We start from the raw sequence: 15000 nt of genomic DNA on the forward strand, positions 1-15000 counted from the left end.
ATCCACATCAGATCGCACTTAAGATGCGGCTCTACTCCACCCTAACACACACGGCGGCTCTAGTCCACCCTAACACACGGCGGCTCTACTCCACCCTAACACACGGCGGCTCTACTCCACCCTAACACACGGCGGCTCTACTCCACCCTAACACACGGTGGCTCTACTCCACCCTAACACACGGCGGCTCTACTCCACCCTAACACACGGCGGCTCTACTCCACCCTAACACACGGCGGCTCTACTCCACCCTAACACACGGCGGCTCTACTCCACCCTAACACACGGCGGCTCTACTCCACCCTAACACACGGCGGCTCTACTCCACCCTAACACACGCCGGCTCTACTCCACCCTAACACACGGCGGCTCTACTCCACCCTAACACACGGTGGCTCTACTCCACCCTATTACACGGCGGCTCTACTCCACCCTAACACACGGTGGCTCTACTCCACCCTATTACACGGCGGCTCTACTCCACCCTAACACACGGCGGCTCTACTCCACCCTAACACACGGCGGCTCTACTCCACCCTAACACACGGCGGCTCTACTCCACCCTAACACACGGCGGCTCTACTCCACCCTAACACACGGCGGCTCTACTCCACCCTAACACACGGCGGCTCTACTCCACCCTAACACACGGCGGCTCTACTCCACCCTAACACACGGCGGCTCTACTCCACCCTAACACACGGCGGCTCTACTCCACCCTAACACACGGCGGCTCTAGTCCACCCTAACACACGGCGGCTCTACTCCACCCTAACACACGGCGGCTCTACTCCACCCTAACACACACGGCGGCTCTACTCCACCCTAACACACGGCGGCTCTACTCCACCCTAACACACACGGCGGCTCTACTCCACCCTAACACACGGCGGCTCTACTCCACCCTAACACACGGCGGCTCTACTCCACCCTAACACACGGCGGCTCTACTCCACCCTAACACACGGCGGCTCTACTCCACCCTAACACACGGCGGCTCTACTCCACCCTAACACACGGCGGCTCTACTCCACCCTAACACACGGTGGCTCTACTCCACCCTAACACACGGCGGCTCTACTCCACCCTAACACACGGTGGCTCTACTCCACCCTATTACACGGCGGCTCTACTCCACCCTAACACACGGTGGCTCTACTCCACCCTATTACACGGCGGCTCTACTCCACCCTAACACACGGCGGCTCTACTCCACCCTAACACACGGCGGCTCTACTCCACCCTAACACACGGCGGCTCTACTCCACCCTAACACACGGCGGCTCTACTCCACCCTAACACACGGCGGCTCTACTCCACCCTAACACACGGCGGCTCTACTCCACCCTAACACACGGCGGCTCTACTCCACCCTAACACACGGCGGCTCTACTCCACCCTAACACACGGCGGCTCTACTCCACCCTAACACACGGCGGCTCTACTCCACCCTAACACACGGCGGCTCTAGTCCACCCTAACACACGGCGGCTCTACTCCACCCTAACACACGGCGGCTCTACTCCACCCTAACACACGGCGGCTCTACTCCACCCTAACACACGGCGGCTCTACTCCACCCTAACACACACGGCGGCTCTACTCCACCCTAACACACACGGCGGCTCTACTCCACCCTAACACACGGCGGCTCTACTCCACCCTAACACACGGCGGCTCTACTCCACCCTAACACACGGCGGCTCTACTCCACCCTAACACACGGTGGCTCTACTCCACCCTAACACACGGCGGCTCTACTCCACCCTAACACACGGCGGCTCTACTCCACCCTAACACACGGATGGTCGGACTCGTACTTCTTCAGTCGGTGGAAGCAGGCCGCTCTGTTCGTGGGCAGCACCGGGCTGTAGGGATCGGCGTCCATCGCTCGCGTGTAACACTCGATGGCACTGTCGTAGCGGCCGTCCTTGAAGAACTCGTTCCCCTGCAACATCACACACACTCCTGTACGACCGTGTGAAAGCATAACTCATGATGAACTCTCAGTGATGACCTCATACCTTCTCCTTCTCCGCGAGCGACAGGTCTCGGTCCACCGGAACCCCTTCAGTGTCGGACTCGGTGGATTGCACCGGGCTCTCCTCTGCGTCCATGGCCTCCAGAGTCTTTTCCTGAGAACAAACAACGTTCATTGTTGACATTGTCATTACAAGTAACGTGCATTACGTAATCAGATTATTTTTGTGATGTAACGAGTAACGCATTACAAGTAACGTGTTTCCCTCCTTTTTTAGGGAGTAACACATCACTTTTAAAAGTAACTTTTCCCAAAAGTGTAGTTGAAGTCATCAGTGCGCTCATGAACCCGAACGCCAGATCGCATTACCACATCAAACTTGTCCCAGGCTTGATAATCGTAGGACTTGATCCGCTGCGTTTGATCTTTCAGGCCGCCGCCGCTAGCTGGACGCTTCACCCTCTTCTTGGTCTTTTTATAATCTTTGTTCCTCACCGGCGGGAGTGTTTTCTGAAATAGATCAAATCGTTTTAAGTGGGAGAACAGAGAGCCGGATCTGTGCTGGTTCCAGCCGACTCAGGCGAGGAGCTTACTGGAGTCTGGCTGGCGTCTGCGCTGCGCAGCTGCTGGTCTTTCTGCTTCATCTCCTCCTCCCAGCTGTCCAGATCCTTCATGAAGCTCTGCAGGTCTTCTGCGTTCTGGCGCATCTGAATCTGCAGCTCCACGGCTTTACTCCCCGACATCACGACGCGCTGCCGCTCTCACACACACACACACTCCCTGCAACACCATCACACACACTCCTCCTCATATATGTGTGTACAGTAGTCAACATTTGAAGTGGTCAGAACCTTTCATCAAAGTTATACATGTATTTTGAACAATATCGGTTCTTGTCTCAGGACAAACTTTGATGAACTTTTTAGATCCACTTCAAATGTTGACTTTTCACCTCATGTTTATTATTATTATTATTAATGCAGAAACAATGAGCTCATTGAATTGAAAAGTTATATATATTATGAATTTAACATGTTCTGAGGAAAATCCTCTCAATGTTTAGTATGTGTGAGCAACAGCAATAGTGAAGACTATCATGATTATATTCGCTGATTTTACAGTGAAAACAACTAATGTAGTTACTATGGTATGTTGTCGGAAGCTACGGTTACCATGGTAACTGTTTGAGAAGGAAACTAACAACAACGTGGCTCTGAAAAAGACCTTTAACCCCACATTAACCACATATTAACCCCACATTAAAACGCGATTCGTCAAGAAATTAGCCTAGGGTTCCAAATAAATTATATCATAACCTAATAAATCAGACATTCCAGAACATTCGCGGTATCTGCCGGAGACCAGAGTCTGTGTGTAAAGTACATCTACACATCTACTTAACTCATAATAACTGAGAGATGTGTTTCAGTAAAACATGGGTTAATGTCATGTTCACATAAAACGCATGTAAAATGTTTACTGGCTAAGTTAGCTAACTATAAACGTTTCATAAACGCCTGTGTAGAGAAGCTCGTCCAGAATAGATCGGTTTAAAATAACCCGTTTAACAGCAGTAAAGAGCAGAGCCAGATGTGCGTGTCATACCTGGATGATGATGATGATGATAATAATGAAGAGTTTTGGTCAATAGTTTGTGTTCAGCGCCATAAACTCCTCTATGCGCACGCGCGAACTAACAAACGTCTCAAGTACGGGCTCGCGCGCTGCTCGCGCGTCGACAAAAAACAACAGAAAGTTCCGGTTTCTCCATTAGGAAAAATAAATAAAGTCTCCATAAGGAATTTGATTTTTTTTTTTACTATACCTAAAAAGACAACCTTACTGTGAGCAACGACGTTTATAATCAATGGCTTCTGTTGAAACCGTCAGCCCACATAATTTAAACTTCGTTTATGTTATATATAAAACAGTAAAAAAAAGTTTATTCATAATAAACATATTTCATATATTTTCCGACATATATAATAATATATATATAAATATATATTTACGTGATATTGATTATATATTCATTCGTATATTTTATGACTGGAATTATTTGTCGTTTGGTTTGAGGGCTTTTATTTTGAAAAAACAAACACACACACACACACACACACACACACACACACACACTTGACTGCATCTTGTTTTGAGAGCACGCGTGATGTGAGGGACATCTCACTTCGAAAGGAAAACAAAAATAATAAAAAGTACACCCTAAATAGACAGCTTTAATAACTGAAATACTTTAATCCGCGCTCTCGATCACGTGACCCAGAGACGCTCGCGTGACCTTCGCGTGCGCGCGCAGCAGAACGCAATGGCTGAAAGTGGCGCTAAAGAAGAGCGCGAGCGCGAGCGCGAGGCGAAGGACGAGGACCACGGCTACCGTTTATATCCCGAGCGGAGCGGCAGCAAGTACAAGCAGGGCTCGATCGGGCAGAGCCTCTTCACCTTCAAACACAAGTGTCACATCATGCTGCAGTTCGCCATGGACACTAGTAAGGGCACTTCAGCGGCTGTGCGCGTGCACGCGGCGCTCGCGCACCTGCTGCAGGTGTTGATGTTTATAGCGTTTTATCGTACAAAAATATTCATGTTCAAGATCAACCATATGCTGTATTGAAGCCACATGATAGAAACATCAGATAACAGAAAAAGTAGAATTTTTTTTATATATATATTAAGAGATAAAAAAGTCATAATTATGACAGATCAATTGTGACTTTTAGCTCATAATTATGACTTGGTATGTCGTAATTTCCACTTGATTGTAATTGTGTATTTGTAATTTTCACCTCATTATTTTTTACTTTTATCTAATTTATATTTTAATCTGATAATTTGTCATAATTTCAACAATCTCCTTTTTTATTATGCCAACTTCTCTCATAAATTTGACTTATTTAATAACTATTAATGTCATTTATCATAATTTGGATTTTTTAATTTCATGACTTGGTGTGTTATTATTTTGACTTTGTCATCTTGAGTTTGACTCTTACACTCGTTTTTGTACTTTTATCTCATAATCATGACTAAGTATGTCATAATTTCCACTTGATCATTTCCACTTGTCTTTTTTATTTCTATTTTAATCTCATAATTAGTGTCATCATGTCGAGTTTTTATCTCATAACTGTGGCTTTGCTTCATTAAGACTCGGTGTGTGATGATCATGACTCTGATGTTTGGTACACATGATTACAAGAAGGTTTTGGGCTCTCTCCCTCAGGCCCGTATGCTCAGCTCCTGCTGGCCGCCATGAGCAGCTCCGGCTGGTAAGATCTTCATCATCTTCTTCTTCATCATCATCATCTTCTTCTTCTTCATGGTCACATGACTGACGTGTGTGTGTCTCCTCAGTGCGGTTCAGAAGGACCGGCACTTCTCGTGTGAGGACTGCGACGGGACGGTTAGCGGCGGGTTCGACGCCGCCACCTCTCAGGTGTGTGTGAGGAAGCTGTGTGAGCGGAACACACACGTGCTGGTGTGTGTCTGACCGTGTGTCTGACCGTGTGTGTGTGTGTGCAGATCGTCCTGTGCCAGAACAACATCCACCAGCAGGCTCACATGAACCGCGTGGTGACGCACGAGCTAATCCACGCCTTCGACCACTGCCGCGCGCGAGTCGACTGGTTCAGCAACCCCAGACACCTGGCCTGCTCAGAGGTGTGTGTGTGTGTGTGTGTGTGTGAAACGTGCCTGCTCAGAGGTGTGTGTGTGTGTGTGTGTGTGTGTGTGTGAGAAACGTGCCTGCTCAGAGGTGTGTGTGTGTGTGTGTGTGTGTGTGTGAGAAACGTGCCTGCTCAGAGGTGTGTGTGTGTGTGTGTGAGAAACGTGCCTGCTCAGAGGTGTGTGTGAGAAACGTGCCTGCTCAGAGGTGTGTGTGTGTGTGTGAGAAACGTGCCTGCTCAGAGGTTTGTGTGTGTGTGTGTGTGTGTGTGTGAGAAACGTGCCTGCTCAGAGGTGTGTGTGAGAAACGTGCCTGCTCAGAGGTGTGTGTGTGTGTGTGTGTGTGTGTGTGTAACGTGCCTGCTCAGAGGTGTGTGTGTGTGTGTGTGTGAGAAACGTGCCTGCTCAGAGGTGTGTGTGTGTGTGTGTGTGTGTGTGTGTGTGTGTGTGAAACGTGCCTGCTCAGAGGTGTGTGTGTGTGTGTGAGAAACGTGCCTGCTCAGAGGTTTGTGTGTGTGTGTGTGTGTGTGTGTGAGAAACGTGCCTGCTCAGAGGTGTGTGTGAGAAACGTGCCTGCTCAGAGGTGTGTGTGTGTGTGTGTGTGTGTGTGTGTGTGTGTGTGTGTGTGTGAAACGTGCCTGCTCAGAGGTGTGTGTGTGTGTGTGTGTGAGAAACGTGCCTGCTCAGAGGTGTGTGTGTGTGTGTGTGTGTGTGTGTGTGTGTGAAACGTGCCTGCTCAGAGGTGTGTGTGTGTGTGTGTGTGTGTGAAACGTGCCTACTCAGAGGTGTGTGTGTGTGTGTGTGAGAAACGTGCCTGCTCGGAGGTGTGTGTGTGTGTGTGAGAAACGTGCCTGCTCAGAGGTGTGTGTGTGTGTGTGTGTGTGTGAAACGTGCCTGCTCAGAGGTGTGTGTGTGTGTGTGTGAGAAACGTGCCTGCTCGGAGGTGTGTGTGTGTGTGTGAGAAACGTGCCTGCTCAGAGGTGTGTGTGTGTGTGTGTGAGAAACGTGCCTGCTCGGAGGTGTGTGTGTGTGTGTGAGAAACGTGCCTGCTCAGAGGTGTGTGTGTGTGTGTGAGAAACGTGCCTGCTCAGAGGTGTGTGTGTGAAACGTGCCTGCTCAGAGGTGTGTGTGTGTGTGTGTGAAACGTGCCTGCTCAGAGGTGTGTGTGTGTGTGTGTGTGTGAAACGTGCCTGCTCAGAGGTGTGTGTGAGAAACGTGCCTGCTCAGAGGTGTGTGTGTGAAACGTGCCTGCTCAGAGGTGTGTGTGTGTGTGTGTGTGTGAGAAACGTGCCTGCTCAGAGGTGTGTGTGTGTGTGTGTGTGTGAAACGTGCCTGCTCAGAGGTGTGTGTGTGTGTGTGTGAAACGTGCCTGCTCAGAGGTGTGTGTGTGTGTGTGTGTGTGAAACGTGCCTGCTCAGAGGTGTGTGTGTGTGTGTGTGAAACGTGCCTGCTCAGAGGTGTGTGTGTGTGTGTGTGAAACGTGCCTGCTCAGAGGTGTGTGTGTGTGTGTGTGTGTGTGTGTGTGTGAAACGTGCCTGCTCAGAGGTGTGTGTGTGTGTGTGTGTGTGTGTGTGTGAGAAACGTGCCTGCTCAGAGGTGTGTGTGTGTGTGTGTGTGTGTGTGTGTGTGTGTGAGAAACGTGCCTGCTCAGAGGTGTGTGTGTGTGTGTGTGAAACGTGCCTGCTCAGAGGTGTGTGTGTGTGTGTGTGTGTGTGTGTGTGTGTGAAACGTGCCTGCTCAGAGGTGTGTGTGTGTGTGTGTGTGTGTGTGTGTGAGAAACGTGCCTGCTCAGAGGTGTGTGTGTGTGTGTGTGTGTGTGTGTGTGTGTGTGTGTGTGTGTGTGAAACGTGCCTGCTCAGAGGTGTGTGTGTGTGTGTGTGTGTGTTCACTCTCGCTCTCCTGCAGATCCGGGCCGCCAACCTGAGCGGAGACTGTTCCTTCTTCAACGAGGTCTCCAGATTCAACTTCGGCCTCAGAGAACACCATCAGGTAACGCAGGTGACGGGTCATGTGACTGTCGAAATTATAACTTGCCAAGTCATTATGAAATCAAAGTAAAAAAAAAACGAATTATGACAGTAATAATTAGTAGATAAGTCAAAAAAAAAAGTAGAAAATTAAAGTCAAAATTATAACAAAAAGTCTAAATTATGACGGTCATATGACCATGCGTGTCTGGAAGGGTCATGTGACTGTCTAAGGGTCGTGTGTGTGTGTGTGTGTGCAGGAGTGTGTGCGGAGTCGAGCGCTGCGCTCCATCCTCGCGGTGCGTAAGGTGAGCAGGGAGGAGGCGGAGCTAGTGGTTGACGAGGTGTTTGACAGCTGCTTCAGAGACCACGCCCCCTTCGGCAGAATCCCGCACAGCAAGACCGACGCCAGGTTCTCCTTCAGGGACTTCGAGAGCCGCGACCGCTACCACGCTAACCTCTGACCCCTGACCCGGAGGACCACAGGACTATGAGGATGTCCTCCATCGGTCTGAGGACACGTGACTCCGGCACCAGCGGCCACACGGGGGCGCTGCTGCTCCGCGCATCCACAGGCTTTACATGCAGGAACAAGAACAGAATATGAATGTGTTAAAATAGCGAGGCTCATAATGAGATGAAGAGCCACAACTGTGCCACAGAACACCGGCTCCATCTCGTGATCTACAAAACGTTGTGGAAATGAATTTATTCTGAAGCCACAGTTCTGCTGTCCTCAGTTCAAACACACACTAGTTATTATGTGCAGATTCTTTGGGAAACAATTAAAAACACAAAGTAATAAACCGTGAACATGATGAATATTAGTTGATGACACAGTGATTGACTGATCGTCTGCAGATGCTCATTAGCTGACACTGGGTCATGTGCAGTTAACATGATTAAACAACTGATGAAGGCCGACACACACTCCTGAGGGTCAGCGGTGATCAACACACTCGTTAGCGGAGCGTCTGCCTGACCTCTGACCCCTGACCAGCGGGAGGTTCATTAGCAGGGAGTCTGACCTCCAGCATCATCAGCTCATTAACAGCACAGATGTGACGGCAGGTCAAAGGTCACGCTCTGCTGCCTCTGATCAGGAGTCTGAAGTAAACACACTAATGAGGGCACTACACACACACACACACACACACAACACAACAGAGTGTGCAGAGAGAGTTGTTTGGAAACTTTACATGGATGGATATATATATATATTAGATGGAGACAAATATATTGTTTTAAATAAATGCGCTAGATAAGTTCCATTTATAGTGGCGATTTAAGTGACGCCAACGTGTAGAACCACTGTGTGAGTTTATGGAGGATTATTAATATTCCTAACCACTGTTATCTGAGGTTTAGCAGCATAACGTTTACAATATTCTGTTGCTGTGTGAACAGATGTGTGTGTTTAATCACAAGAACAGTCCTGTCCACTGGGTGGCGCTAAAGAACCTTAATCCTCACATTACAGGCCTTTTTGTTCTTCTCACACACACACACTCGCCAACACGCTCCAACACTCTCACATACTCACTCCCCCACACACACACTCCAACACGCTCACACACACTCCAACACGCTCACACTCACTCACACACACTCCAACACTCTCACACACACTCCAACACGCTCACACTCACTCACACACACTCCAACACTCTCACACACACTCCAACACGCTCACATACTCACACACACTCGCCAACACGCTCACACACACTCCAACACTCTCACATACTCACTCCCTCACACACACACTCCAACATGCTCACATACTCACACACACACTTCAACACGCTCACATACTCCTACTCACACACACTCCAACACGCTCACACTCACTCACACACACTCCAACACGCTCACATACTCACACACACACTCCAACACGCTCACACTCACTCACACACACTCCAACACTCTCACACACACTCCAACACGCTCACATACTCACACACACTCGCCAACACGCTCACACACACTCCAACACTCTCACATACTCACTCCCTCACACACACACTCCAACATGCTCACATACTCACACACACACTTCAACACGCTCACATACTCCTACTCACACACACTCCAACACGCTCACACACTCACTCACACACACTCCAACACGCTCACATACTCACACACACACTCCAACACGCTCACATACTCAAACTCGCACACACTCACTCCAACACGCACACACACACTTTCCAGTAGTAGCGTGTGTAAACTTGTCATATTTCGGAGTTCTGTGGCTTCATTCTCTCACCAGCAGTTTCCCCTCCAGCCTCTTCTGCGCTGTGATTGGCTGGTCCTCCTGCTGGGGGCGGAGTCATCACAGCTCATTAGCTCCAGTTTCTGATCACAATCTTATTTATTTTGGGAAGAGAGAAGAGCCTTCTGCCAGAGACATTCAGAACACACACACACACACTCTCTGTCTCTCACTCACTCACACACACACACACACACACACACACACACACACACACACACACACACACACACACACACTCTCTCACACACTCTCACTTACATATACACACACTCACACATACTCTCTCTCTCTCTCACACACACACACACACACTCTCACTTACATATACACACACTCACTCACAAAAAGTATAAAACATCCAATAAACATACCCTGAAAAACTGAATAAAAGTATCAAAAAGAAAAACATTTTATCTAAATGTTATAATAAAACTATCATAAAATATTTTTAAAAAATCATTTAAATCATAAAAGTATCATAAAATATTAAAAGACAAAAGTATGGTAAAAATATATAATAAAAAGTCCTAAAAATATTACAATTAATACAAAATTATGATCAGTAAGTCGTCATGTTTTTACTTTAACTCATAAAAATAATTCAAGCAATGTCAAGCCTTTTATACGAGATTCGATAAAACAAATGCAAGTCTCAAATGTAAAATAATAATACAGGTGAAAATGACTCGGCAGATGAAGATCAGCAACTGAGCTAGAGCAGGAATGGTTTGTAAAATTAATAAATATCATAAAAGTATCATACAAATATAAAGCATAAGTTTATCTGAGTGTTTGCATGTCAATTACAGACAATAAGATCTATTTAAATATTTGAGTCTTTTGTGACATTTATTTTTAGAGACGAACAAAAGCAGTTTCAAAGAGCAACAATATGCATAATTTAGACTGATGATGTTTTATCAGTAATAACCTCTTTAAACAACTCCTGATGGACAGATGTGATATATCTGACATGATCAGTGTGTGTGTGTGTGTGTGTGTGGCACATGTTCATTACTGCGTTTAAAGTGCAGCAGCAGATCACAGACTGAAGAACCATCTGGGACTAAACACACAAACATCATCATGTGTGTGTGTGTGTGTGTGTGTGTGTGTGTGTTTAACAGGGTCAGTGTACGAGCATCACGTCTACAGTTACTACACAACCAGTATGGAGTAAAACAATTTTTTTTTTAAACAAGTCCATATTATAGTACGTTTTTCTGGGCACATCATATTCTCGCCCATAACGGTTTGATCGGCGCAAACTAAGGTGTGTGTGTGTGTGTGTCCAGCAGCTTCGGGAACAATCACAACATTACTGAGCCATTAGTGTAATAACAGTGTTTCAGTCGTTTCTGCAGGAGCACACACACACGCACACTAAAAAATATCAGAAGTTTCATAAAAATATGTAAACATCAAAAATATAAGAAAATAAACAGAAATATAAATATCAAAAAAGTATCATAAAATATATAAAAATATCAGAAGTATCACTGACATAATATATATATGTATCAAATGTAAAAATAAAAATGTAAAGAACAACCAAGCTGCCCGTCTGAGGACAGAACTGTAATGATGGTGTTTCTGAAGACTGTTCCAGAGCGTCTGGAAAACATCAGCGAGTCTCTGTTATGAGAGCGAGTGTGTGTGTGTGTGTGTGTGTGTGATGGCAGCTCTTTATTTCTGGAGTCTGATTTCTTCTTGGATGTTGCTCATTTGGCTTGTGAGCGGGACGAGAGAGAAGTGACAGTATATGTGAGTTGGCCAAGCTCCGATAAACCAACAGAGGAGCGTCTGTGAGCCTGTGCCTCTCTTCTGGGTGGGCCGGCGCGTGCAGACAAACATCAGACGGCAGACAAACATCAGACAGACTTCAGACAAATATCAGACACGTCAGACAAACATCAGACAAACGTCAGACAGACTTCGGACAAACATACAAACATCAGACAAACATAAACATCAGACAGACATCAGACGTCAGACAAACATCAGACAAACGTCAGACAGACTTCGGACAAACATCAGACAGACGTCAGACAAACATACAAACATCAGACAAACGTCAGACAGACTTCGGACAAACATCAGACAAACGTCAGACAAACAAACATCAGACGTCAGACAAACATCAGACGTCACACAAACATCAGACAAACGTCAGACTAACGTCTGACAAACAAACATCATACGTCACATAAACGTCAGACAAACGTCAGACAGACATCAGACGTCAGACAAACATCAGACGTCAGACAAACATAAACATCAGACAAACATCAGACGTCAGACAAACATAAACATCAGACAGACATCAGACAAACAAACATCAGACAGACGTCAGACAAACATAAACATCAGACAGACATCAGACGTCAGACAAACATCAGACAAACGTCAGACAGACTTCGGACAAACATCAGACAGACGTCAGACAAACATACAAACATCAGACAAACGTCAGACAGACTTCGGACAAACATCAGACAAACAAACATCAGACGTCAGACAAACATCAGACGTCACACAAACATCAGACAAACGTCAGACTAACGTCTGACAAACAAACATCATACGTCACATAAACGTCAGACAAACGTCAGACAGACATCAGACGTCAGACAAACATCAGACGTCAGACAAACATAAACATCAGACAAACATCAGACGTCAGACAAACATAAACATCAGACAGACATCAGACAAACAAACATCAGACAGACATCCGACAAACGTCAGACAAACATAAACATCAGACAAACATCAGACGTCACAGACATCAGACAAACAAACATCAGACAAACATCAGACGTCCGACAAACGTCAGACAAACATAAACAGACAAACATCAGACGTCACAGACATCAGACAAACATCAGACATACATAAAAACATCACAGACATCAGAAAACGTCAGACAAACATCAGACGTCAGACAAACATAAACATCAGACAGACATCAGACAAACGTCAGACAAACATCAGACAAACATCAGACGTCAGACAAACATAAACATCAAACAAACATCAGACAAACATCAGACGTCAGACAAACATAAACATCAGACAAACATCAGACGTCAGATAAACATCAGACAAACAAACAACAGACAAACATCAGACGTCAGACAAACATAAACATCAGACAAACATCAGACGTCAGATAAACATCAGACAGACATCAGACAAACAAACATCAGACAGACATCAGACAAACATCAGACAGACATCAGACAAACGTCAAACAAACATAAACATCAGACAGACGTCAGACAAACGTCAGACAAACAAACATCAGACAGACATCAGACAAACGTCAGACAAACATCAGACATCAGACAAACATAAACATCAGACAGACATCAGACAAACATCAGACAGACATCAGACAAACATAAACATCAGACAGACATCAGACAAACATCAGACGTCCGACAAACATAAACATCAGACAAACATCAGACGTCAGACAGACATCAGACAAACATCAGACGTCAGACAAACGTCAGACATAAACATCAGACAGACATCAGACAAACATCACAGACATCAGACAAACGTTAGACAAATGTCAGACAAACATCAGACAAACGTTAGACAGACTTCAGACAAACATCAGACAGACTTCAGACAAACATCAGACAAACGTTAGACAGACTTCAGACAAACATCAGACAAACGTTAGACAGACTTCAGACAAACATCACAGACATAAACATCAGACAGACATCAGACAAACATCAGTGAATATAAAGACAAGTCTATATCTCAATATTCTGAGAAACAAAAAGTACAAAAATTGCAAACTATAAACATAATTGCAAGGAAAGTGAATCGGGAGTTATAAACTCGTAATTGTGAGAAAAAAGTCAGAATTACGCAATTAAGTTTTTGTTTTATTCTGTGGTGGAAATAAGCTTCCATAGATTCTCGGCTCTCTAAACGTCTCGGATGGAGATATCTTCAACATCTAATTGTGTGTGTGTGTGTGTGTGTGTGTGTGTGTGAGAGTGGCCGGCCATCGAATATCTTCAACATCTGCGTCCAACATCTGGCAGCAATGAGGAGAAATCGCAGTGTCTGGCAGCGAGATCACAGATCAAGCGGAATCCATTTACTCTATTAGTCACAGGATGAGAGGTGAACACAGGTCCATGGAAGTGTGTGTGTGTGTGTGTGTGAGTGAGTGTGTAAGAGTGAGAGTGTGAGAGTGTGTAAGAGTGAGAGTGTGAGAGTGAGTGAGTGTGTAAGAGTGAGAGTGTGAGTGAGTGTGTAAGAGTGAGAGTGTGAGAGTGAGTGAGTGTGTAAGAGTGAGAGAGTGAGTGAGTGTGTAAGAGTGAGAGTGTGAGAGTGAGTGAGTGTGTAAGAGTGTGTGTGAGTGAGAGTGAGTGAGTGTGTGTGAGTGAGTGTGTAAGAGTGAGAGTGTGAGAGTGAGTGAGTGTGTAAGAGTGAGTGTGTGTGTGAGAGAGTAGCAGACCTGAGGTCAGTGGCTCTCCCCCTCTCTCTCTCTCTCTCTCTCTCGCCCTCTCTCTCTCACACACACTCTCGCTCTCTCTCACACACACACACTCTCGCTCTCTCTCTCTCTCTCTCTCTCTCTCTCGCCCCCTCTCTCTCACACACACTCTCGCCCTCGCTCTCTCTCTCTCTCTCTGCTGGTGGTCCGAGAAAAAGTTGATTTCCGGTCTAGTTTTACTGGAGCCGAACACAAAGTGGGGGAATAACGTGGGAATTCCAGTTGTTCTCTGGGTTTGCCAGGAAACTCAGTTGGCGGCGGATGAGAAGAGCCGCTCGAGGCACTGCTGAGTTTAACAGGTTTAAGTTCCTTCAGCACAAAAATACAGGAGAATGTGCGGCGATACATAACTCACACACACCAGATCATCTCGGTGCTTGAGTCCCGACATGAGACCACGCTGAGTGTGTGAGTCTGAACACTGGCAGCTCTTCCCACGTTTGGTGTGTGTGAGCGAGAGCAGATGAACTCGTGCTTCACACACACTAAACTCTCAGAGTTATTTCTCAGTTACGCTGCAACAAACACATCAATGATGAAGCATAAACTAGCTTTTCAATGTGAG

At 46.3% G+C, this 15000-nt stretch overlaps 2 protein-coding genes across 4 annotated transcripts in view; one reads left to right on the forward strand and one right to left on the reverse strand.

The window, feature by feature from the left end:
• Positions 1-3709, reverse strand: part of rpap3 (RNA polymerase II associated protein 3) — a 12681-nt gene extending 8972 nt beyond the window's left edge. The window contains exons 1-5 of one of the 3 annotated variants that reach the window (XM_079623167.1): positions 3587-3709; positions 2575-2761; positions 2351-2491; positions 2025-2135; positions 1821-1948 (exon numbers count right to left, since the gene is read on the reverse strand). In XM_079623167.1, coding sequence (XP_079479293.1) covers positions 1821-1948; positions 2025-2135; positions 2351-2491; positions 2575-2724 — 530 coding nt within the window. In that variant the 5' untranslated portion in view covers positions 2725-2761; positions 3587-3709. The other 2 variants (XM_079623169.1, XM_079623168.1) reach the window with 2 other exon arrangements.
• Positions 3710-4048: 339 nt separating this feature from the next.
• On the forward strand, positions 4049-8424 carry atp23 (ATP23 metallopeptidase and ATP synthase assembly factor homolog). The gene is made up of 6 exons (XM_079623175.1): positions 4049-4485; positions 5220-5265; positions 5351-5432; positions 5519-5656; positions 7565-7648; positions 7887-8424. Exons 1-6 carry the CDS (start codon positions 4305-4307, stop codon positions 8088-8090), a joined length of 735 nt encoding a protein of 244 aa, XP_079479301.1. The 5' UTR covers positions 4049-4304; the 3' UTR covers positions 8091-8424.
• Positions 8425-15000: the final 6576 nt, after the last annotated feature.

This window comes from Phoxinus phoxinus (assembly GCF_949152265.1).
Source record: "Phoxinus phoxinus genome assembly, chromosome: 9".
NCBI classification, from domain to species: Eukaryota; Metazoa; Chordata; class Actinopteri; order Cypriniformes; family Leuciscidae; genus Phoxinus; species Phoxinus phoxinus.